A 9953-nucleotide genomic window follows, 5' to 3' on the forward strand; every position below is an offset into this window, starting at 1 on the left:
CTGTGCTATATACTACGTGGGCTGTGCTATATACTATGTGGTCTGTGCTATATACTACGTGGCTGGCAATATACTACGTGGACTGTGTTATACACTACTTGGGCTGTGTTATATACTGCGTGTTCTGTGTTATATACTGCGTTGGCTGTGTTATTTACTGCGTGGGCTGTGCTATATACTGCATGTTCTGTGTTATATACTGCGTGGGCTGTGCTATATACTGCGTGGGCTGTGCTATATACTACGTGGCTGTGCTATATACTACGTGGCTGTGCTATATACTACTTGGTTGTGCTATATACTACGTGGGCTGTGCTATATACTACTATACATATTCTAGAATACCCGATGCGTTAGAATTGGGCCACCATCTAGTTATGTATATAAACCTTATCTATACCATAACATTTAAAAAATGTAGCATTTCCCTTATGTTCCCTGGCCAAATGCTTGTTTGAGGCCGAGGAGCCCACAACTGAGATATTAGTGGAGTAGTTGGAGGCATGTGATGGAGCATTGTCCTGCAGGAAAATCATGTTTTTCTTGAACGATATCAACTTCTTCCTGTACCACTGCTTGAAGAAGTTGTCTTCCAGAAACTGGCAGTAGGTCTTGGAGTTGAGCTTCAATCCATCCTCAACCCGAAAAGGTCCCACAAGTTTATCTTTGATGATCCCAGCCCATACCAGTCCCCCACCTCCACCTTGCTGGCGTCTGAGTCGGAGTGGAGCTCTCTGCCCTTTACTGATCCAGCCTCTGGCCCATCCATCCGGCCCATCAAGAGTCACTCTCATTTCATCAGTCCATAAAACCTTTGAAAAGTCAGTCTTAAGATATTTCTTGGCCCAGTCTTGACGTTTTATCTTATGTTTCTTGTACAAAGGTGGTCGTTTTTCAGCCTTCCTTACCTTGGCCATGTCCCTAAGTATCGCACACCTTGTGCCTTTTGTTAGTCCAGTAATGTTGCAGCTCTGAAATATGGCAAAACTGGTGGCAATTGGCATCTTGGAAGCTGCACGCTTGATTTTTCTCAATTCATGGGCAGTTATTTTGCGCCTTTTTTGCCCAACACGCTTCTTGCAACCCTGTTGGCTATTTACCACGAAACGCTTGATTGTTAGGTGATCACGCTACAAAAGTTTGGCAATTTCCAGACTGCTGCATCCCTCTGCAAGACATCTCACAATTGTGGACTTTTCAGAGCCGTCAAATCTCTCTTCTGACCGATTTTGCCAAAGGAAAGGAAGTTGCCTAATAAATAAGCACACCTTATATAGTGTTCTGATGTCATTAGACAACCCCCCTCCTCATTACAGAGATGCACATCACCGGATTTACTTAATTGGTAGTTGGCTCTCAAGCCTGAACAGCTTGGAGTAGGACAACATGCATAAAAAGTGTCATGTGATCAAAATACAACTTGCCTAATAATTCTGCACACAGTGTATAAAGAGTCACAATATGAGAGTCAATTAAATTGATGGTAGATCCACAGTCAACAAAGCGGTAGTGAAAACGGGACCACCACCAACCTCCAACTTCACCTAGAGAAGGACTTTAGCAAATGAGGAAAATTGTACCTGGGAGTCTGGGCAACTTCCTCGATCATTAGCAAGACTTAGGCGTTTCCCGACATCTTAGATGAGGAGGGACAAGAAGGACTTTTTTTTCCAGTGTCCTAGGGCTTCATAGTAGAAGCACAGCTGTTTATCTCTGCGTCGTTTCCTCTCTCTTTTATCAAAATGGCTCCCACCTCCATAGGATCTGAAGAGATGTGCCCTGAGCTGGAGTATAAAGGGGTTGCCTGCTGCCTCACCCCTATGGCACAGGGCTTTCGGTCCATACTGACAGTCTGGGTCTTGGCATCCTCCAGGGTATCAGGGAGAGGATACAACGCCAGTGGATCCTGTAATCGGTTGGACAGGCCTTTGCGGAACAACCCTCTTAAGGCGGCATCATTCCAGGATATCTTAGCTGCCCAGTGTCTGAACTCAGAAAAAAACCATTCTGCTGAGTGCTTCCCCTGTGTCACACTCATCACAATGTCCTCAATCAGTCTCATCATAAATGTGCCCAAGAGCCTCAAAAAAAACAGATCCACATACATACGTTCCGGAGCAGAGGGAGAGAAAAAGCCCAAGCCTGTGGAGCCCCCTTAATAAAGAAATAACTCCCACCCTCTGATTTCCATTCCCAGAGGCATGCGGACGCAGAGAGAAAAACAGGATACACCCCTCTTTGAACACCCTGAATAATTTTTTGTCCCCAGAAAAGGTGTTGGGAAACTTAACAGGTGGTCTCGGGGAAAATAAGAAAACATCAGTGGCACCCTCATCCCGAGCCCCAGAAGAAAAAGAACCCTGCACGGCATCAGCCACCTCCCTCTGAACCTGTTGGCGTGACTGAGCCAGGGTTAGCTGCTCCACAGATAGTTTTTGCATCATTTGAGTGAGGCTATTCACTTGCTCAGAGAGAGCATGAAGCGGATCCATGACCAATGGGAAAAAAAAAAGCACAAAACCCCGTTTAAATGTTCAGGTCAATGATAATATCAAGAACCCTGCTACAGACTTACAGCAGGAGTCTGTGCACGAGATACAGAAGGGCAGGGGGGTGCTGTGGTGAGCTTACCTGCCACAGCGCAGGACCTGCAACATGTCACCACCGGAGAAGGGGCCGGAGGCAGAGCCAAATGCCGAGTAGCGGCGGTGATCGGTGAAACCGGAGAGTAGTCTGAACGTGCCGAAGTCAAGCCAGGAGATCGATGAAGTACCAAATGGTGAGATGCTGAGAGTGGTCAGGACATAGCAAAAGGTCAGGTAGCCGGAGATAGAGGTGCAGTACAAACGGGGCAGACAGGAGATTAGTAAGAGTACCAAACCGAAGGTCAGAGCCAGAATCAGACAGTAAGTACAAAATCACAAAGCAATGCACAGAACGAGAACACGGACCGGGTCATACACAAGAAGGCAAACGGACTACACAGTATGCAAGCACACCAGGTGGTCATACACACAGCCAGAACTGATGTGTCACTGACAAGGATCCCCAGATGAAGGCGCGTAAATATAGCCCTCCCAAACCAAAAGGAGGCCTTACAAATTAACCCAGAGAGGACAGGGAAGGAACCCTGTCCACGACCATGACGCACCCTAAAGCAGGGACGGCACACCAGGGAAAATAGTGGCAGCTGTGGACCGAGTACAGACGGATGGTCGCCACCATGTGGAAAGCTTTCGACTCCACAAGCCTAAACAGCAACATTACCAGGACAAGCAGTCTAGAAATGTAGCAGTTTAGTATTGTGGCCTGTGGGTGGCTGGCTGCGTAATTATGCTTGCGTTCCAAGGACTGGGGTAGGGACAACTGAACACTTCACTGGGACAAGGACACTGATGGTGGTTGCAAGTGTGCAACGGCAGGTGCAGGGTAGGAGGCATCTTAGCGTACATCTTGGACAGGGGACTGGTGTGAATATAGAACAGGGGAAGAGACAGTGGTGTCATCTGCAGACAATGTTTGTGGACCCTGGCGTTCTGCCCAAGTAGTTGGATTTTTGGTTGCATGAGCCTGAGCATGCTGGTAGATGTGCTGCCCCTGCTGATGCTGGCGTGGCAGATGTTGCAAATGGCCTTTTATGGGTTAACTGGGCAGTACTTAAAAAAAAAAAAAAAAATCACCAGACTCTGGATCACCTAACCCTTGACCTGGCAACTTCACCAGGTGCTCTGGGGAACAGTTGCTCACATTGTGTCTCCGGCCACCCCACTGCCTCTTCCTGCCTGTTGTGGTGCTGCGGATTCCTCCCCCTCTGAGCTGTAATCCTCGCTCTGCATGTCACCTTCCCAGGTTGGGTTAGTGACTTCATCGTCCACCACCTTGTCTTCCACTTCCTCACCCTGGTCCTCCTCCTGACTTGCTATCATAACAACATCACTTGTTGGCAATTGTGTCTCATCTTCATCCACCTCTTGCCAAACATGTGAGGCACGGACTCGAGCTTGAACGCGAGCAATCATAAATATTCACAGAGTAACAAGAATCTCAAGCACCCTGATAGTCAAGTGATTAACGAGCAGTGACAAGCATGCTCGCTCATCACTACTGAGCAGCATTTCTGCCCATACAATGGCCAGTCATGGACGGTCTGGTCACACCTGAGCACGGGGCAGTGTGTGATGGAAGCTGCACTAACAGACAGCGGACGATCCCTTTAAAGTGCAACATCTGATAAATATGGAGTGACATAAGCAGACTGGTGATAGGGTGCAGATTACATAACAAGGGACATTGGCTTTTTTCTTGTCATGATGTTAACCACAATGATGCAGTATGCACGCGACAATATTGTGTTATTGGAGACAACTAGCTTTCGTGCCTACATGTGACTTGTCATTGCCAGTGGGAAGCACTCCGCCATCATCATACACCCTGCGGCTCTTCCTGCCCTTCTCACACCTTTTGGCCAGCATCAGCCATCCACGAGGGATGGGAAAACAGTGACAACAACGATGGTTATCAGAAATATTTAATAAAATAGACTTTTTGGGTATAAAATAATAAGTTATTACAGGCGATTGTCTCCTTCGTCCACGGCCCCTACCACAGCTCAGCCCAGCCCGGTCCAGCTCTTGTGGAGGCGCAGCGAGAGCCACTGGCGCTGATTATGCGGAAGGTAGGAGTCATGGCTGAGCCGCGGCCGATGTACTGGATAATTATGGCTCCATACTATGCGGCCCAGGCTGTCTAGGCTTTGCAGACTGTCAGATACGCTCTCCACAGCGGTGTGACACAGGGGAGGACCTGGATAGGGAGAAAACAGAAATCAGTACCTTCTATGGTGGCAGGATCTGAGCCTCCATCATACCTGGGAGATGACGGCCATTACATGTAAGCATAGCCAGATCTGCCAGTAACACCTATAAATGCCACTGGCAATCTGACAGTGGCATTTAATTTGTGAAGTCCTGAGGAGCAAAAGTAGCTCCACGAAATCGTGGCATGCCAATGGGTTGCCATGTCAGCCGGAAGCATACTGAACATCCTGTGTCTACTCTGCTGGTGGTCTTCTATGAAGTCCAGCCGGAGGCTAAAAATAAGTAGAAAATAAATTCAAATCACTCCATTTCTCTTAAAAAAAAAAAAAAAAACTGACAAGAAACGAGTAAAACGTTGGACCCAAAATGGTATCACAACATTGGCAAAATGCAACTCCAGCGACAGAAAATGGACATGTTTCAGGTCTCAGGAATTGGAGACTTTTTTTTTCCTTAGAGAGAAAAAATAAAAACCACACTACAAGTTAATCACTGTGGTGTGGACGTAGACGTTCCCCATCCTCATGTCTCATTTACCAGGACACTGTATGGGAAAACGTGTTCCACAAAACAAGCCCTTCTACGGCTCCATTATCAGAAATATTAAAAATCAGACAGACAATATGTTAAGGATTAACAAAAAATTGACACGAGAGACACAAAGACGATGAGTGTCTTACTCACAGCAGAAGACAGAGCAGCCGGAAGACTGCAAGTATGCCTTATGAGATGGCTGCTGCAGGAGGCACACAATGGCATTATCTGCCTGCTGGAAAACCGGGAGAGACAGTGCCACCTGGACAACCTCCGGAGACATTCCCGATGCTGGAGACTTCAGCAGCTCGCGCACAAGCTCAAAGTCACACCGAAGCTGGAGCGCCCCCTGCAAACTAAGAGCACAACTTGTGAGGTGAAGAGACAGCGGACATGGAAAGAGTTAGCCTTCTCCAGAGCCAGCAGACAGCAAACACAGCAAGCCTTCCCCAGAGCCAGGAGATGCCAAACATAACAAGCCTTCCCGAAAGCCGGCAAATACGACAAGCCTTCGCCAGAGCTGGTAGACACCAAACAGGACGAACCTTCCCTAGAGTCCGCAGACGCCAATCATGACAAGCCTTCCCCAAAGCCAAACATGACAAGCCTTCCCCAGAGCCAGGAGCCACCAAACATGACAAGCCTTCCCCAAAACCAGGAGACACCAATCACGATGAGACTTCCCCAGAGCCAGCAAATGCCAAACATGATGAGCCTACCCCAGAGTCAGCAGACACAACAAGCCTTTCACAGCACCAGTAGACACCAAACACAAGAGCCTTCCTTTCCCAGAGCCAGCAGACCCCAAACACGATGAGCCTTTCCCAGAGCCAGCAGACACCAAACACAACAAGCCTTCCTTTCCCAGAGCCAGTAGACCCCAGACACGACAAGCCTTTCCCAGAGGAAACAGACCCCAAACACGACGAGCCTTTCCCAGAGCCAGCAAACCCCAAACTCAACAAGCCTTTCCCAGAGCCAGCAGACACCAAACACAAGCCTTTCCCAGAGCCAGCAAACCCCAAACACAACAAGCCTTTCCCAGAGCCAGCAGACACCAAACACGAGCCTTTCCCAGAGCCAGCAAACCCCAAACACAACAAGCCTTTCCCAGAGCCAGCAAACACCCCAAATATGACGAACCTTTCCCAGAGCCAGCAGACGTCAAACACGACGAGCCTTTCGCAGAGCCAGCAGATGCTAAACACAACAAGCCTTTCCCAGAGCCAGCAAACCGCAAACATAACAAGCGTTTCCCAGAGCCAGCAGACTCCAAACACAACAAACCTTTCCAGAGCCAGCAGACGTCAAACATAACAAGGCTTTCCCAGAGCCAGCAGACTCCAAACACGACAAGCCTTTCCCAGAGCCAGCAGATACCAAACACGACAAGCCTTTTCCAGAGCCAGCAGACGCCAAACACAATGAGCATTCTCAGAACTGGAAGACCCGTCCTCCCCAAACACAATGAGACTTCTTCGGGACAGGAGCCAGCATACAAAGGATATAACTGCTCTTCATACAAGGGACAAATTCCTGAGATGTATTTCCAGCGTCTCGGGACATGACGCTCCCACTCCTCATTACATACCTGAATCTCATCCTCTCTTGCAGAATATGTCCCAGCCAGGCTTCCATAAAGGCCCCAACAGCACCAGACACTGCAGACATTTGTTCCTCTGATGTGAGTTTATGGACTCCTTCCAGAACTGGCACCAGCACGGAAGTAATGGTGGCTTCAGCATACTCACTGGGAACCAAGTCAGGAGCTAAGAGGAAAACACAGGATGAAGATGTCATCCAGTCTCATTCCACGGGTTATACCACAACCCGTCTCCATGACACTTACCACATGTAACCTTCCCTCTCCAGTGACGTCCGGCCAGCATCATATGCTGGAAAGCCTCCTGAGCTTGATGAGAGCACATAGAGTCAAGAAGACGGGGCAAGCTCAAGGCCACACCCTACAAAGGAGGGGATATAATAGCGGTCCTACATCACTAAAGACAGGCTCTGCCTTCTCATCATAAAGGTACCGTCACACTCAGCAACTTTGCAACGAGAACGGCAATGATCCGTGATGTTGCAGCGTCCTGGATAGCGATCTCGTTGTGTTTGACACGCAGCAGCGATCTGGATCCCGCTGTGACATCGCTGGTCGGATATTTAAGTCCAGAAATTTATTTCATTGTCAGGTCGGCGTGTATCGTCATGTTTGACATCAAAAGCAATGATGCCAGCAACGTTTTACATGGAGCTAACAACCAGCGAGAACGATAAGTGAGTCGCCGTTACGTCAGTGGATCGCTCCTACATCGTTCTGGAGTTGCTGTGTTTGACGTCTCTACAGCGACCTAAAGACAACGCTCCAGAGATCGGCTCGTTGTCTATATACCTGCAGTGTCGCTGAGTGTGACGGTACCTTAAGAGATGACATCGGCCATCCATTTCCACAGCCACATGTTGGACCCTGGCAACTGTCGCTGCCCTCCTACATCAGTGCAGAAGGGACATGTGAACGCCTGCTCTGATCATTTCATTGTGGACCCCAGTGTTCTCTAATATAATAATAATAATAATCTTTATTTTTATATAGCGCTAACATATTCCGCAGCGCTTTACAGTTTTGCACACATTATCATGACTGTCCCTGATGGGGCTCACAATCTAGAATCCCTATCAGTATGTCTTTGGAATGTGGGAGGAAACCGGAGTGCCCGGAGGAAACCCACGCAAACACGGAGAGAACATACAAACTCTTTGCAGATGTTAATATGGCAATAAATCCCCGGAGAGCTGCGGGAGGAAGAGCACAGACGTCTGTCTTTTCTTCGAATCTGTTGTCACTTAGAGGCAATGAGGGCACAAGTGCAGCAGGGGCCGGTCACTCACCTCCAGGCTCTCGGCCATGTCCTGCAGCCTCACACACAGTTGTTGACACGCAGAAGACCGATCTATGCTGTGTGCGGCAGCGGTTACTCTGCGCAGCTGCGCCTTTATCACCTGAGGTTACATCAGAACCACAAGATCACATCGAATATCAGAGGAAACTACAGCACCCCCTCCCCGGACGTCTTACCGGCATGTCCCCATGACTGATCAACAGCAGTTGACGGACGGAGCCGGAGCTCACATACAACTGAGAGCGGCTCCTCAGCCACAGATCGCAGAGCTGCAGAGACATCACAGAGCGGCTGAGAACACCAAGATGACCGGAGACATCACCTGCCACAGAAACAATGAGGTCAGAGGCTTCAGGTGACACTGGCACAGACCTCGCAATGGTGGCATCTTACCGGAGCTCAGAGCACGCAGCAGCACCGTCACCTCCTGACACACTGTGACGATGGCTGCAGAGGTTCTGCTGTGCTTCCTGCCGTCTTCATCATCCATCACACATTTATCTGTAAGGGCCAAGCCCAATGCTCCACACATCCCTGTAGAGCACAAAGGTCAGAGCCTGTGGCAGCCACATGCAACACAATCCCCCCAGAGGCCTCTCCGCGTGCTGAAGACAGCCCAACACCCACAGATCACAATGCAAGCTGCACCCATCCCCCCGAACTCACCGCATGCTGTACCCCCCTGAACTCACCGCATGCTGCACCCCCACACAAATCTCACCACATGCTGCACCCCCCAACAGATCTCACCACATGCTGCACCCCCCTGAACTCACCACATGCTGCCACCATCTCTTCACTTCCCGCAACCGTTCCATCCTGGCCCTCACTGAGACCTGGCTGATGCCCCCCTGAACGGCCCTCCACTTTACCTACACTCTTCGCTCTGGCAACAGACATGGCGGGGGAGTGGGTTTCCTGCTTTCTAAAAACTGTTACTTCAACCCTATCCAACCCCTACCCTCCCTTATTTCGAGGTTCACTCTGTCCGTATCTACTCTCCCTCTAATCTCCTAATTGCAGTCATATACCGACCACCAGGCTCAGCTACTGCCTTCATCGACCAATTCTCCACCTGGCTTCTTCACTTTCTCTCTGCTGACATCCCCACCATCATCGTAGGCGACTTTAATGTCCCTACTGACACCCGCCAGCCAGCAGCCTCCAAGCTCCTGTCCTTTGGACTCACTCAGTGGTCCTCCACAACCACCCACACAGACAGACATACACTAGACCTCATCTTCACCTGCCTCTGTTCCCTATCTAATCTCACAACCTCTCACTTACCCTTATCTGACCACCATCCACTTAACTTCTCATCCTTGTCCTCCTCACCCGCCCCCCCCCCATGTCCAGCCACTAGCACATCCTCGCAGAAAACTTGCACACCTAGACATTCATAGACTCTCTTCTACCTCTGTCCTCCATATCTTCACTCCACGACACGGACAGTGGCACCACTTTCTATAACGCTACCCTCACATCAGCCATAGACTCAGTCGTCCCTCTCATGCATGGTAAAGTGCGACAAATCAATAGCCAACCCTGGCACACCAATCTCACCAAAAAACTTCGACAAGCATCCAGGGATGCGGAGCAGCGTTTGTAAGAAAACACACCTGCCAGATGACTTCACTGCTTTCAAACAAGCAACAAGTCCGGTTATCCACTACTTTTGGATCCTTCAAAAGAAACCTGA

The 9953-nt window shown here is 49.4% G+C and overlaps 1 protein-coding gene across 1 annotated transcript; it reads right to left on the reverse strand.

Moving 5' to 3' along the window:
* Nucleotides 1-4512: 4512 nt before the first annotated feature.
* LOC138671790 (coiled-coil domain-containing protein 142-like) lies at nt 4513-9154 on the reverse strand. Its single transcript, XM_069759926.1, has 8 exons — nt 9031-9154; nt 8648-8788; nt 8431-8576; nt 8244-8354; nt 7201-7315; nt 6943-7120; nt 5502-5707; nt 4513-4803 (listed from the first exon to the last, which is right to left on the reverse strand). Exons 1-8 carry the CDS (start codon nt 9152-9154, stop codon nt 4610-4612), a joined length of 1215 nt encoding a protein of 404 aa, XP_069616027.1. The 3' UTR covers nt 4513-4609.
* Between the last annotated feature and the right edge of the window lie 799 nt (nt 9155-9953).

This window comes from Ranitomeya imitator, chromosome 3, assembly GCF_032444005.1.
Source record: "Ranitomeya imitator isolate aRanImi1 chromosome 3, aRanImi1.pri, whole genome shotgun sequence".
In the NCBI taxonomy this organism is placed as follows: domain Eukaryota; kingdom Metazoa; phylum Chordata; class Amphibia; order Anura; family Dendrobatidae; genus Ranitomeya; species Ranitomeya imitator.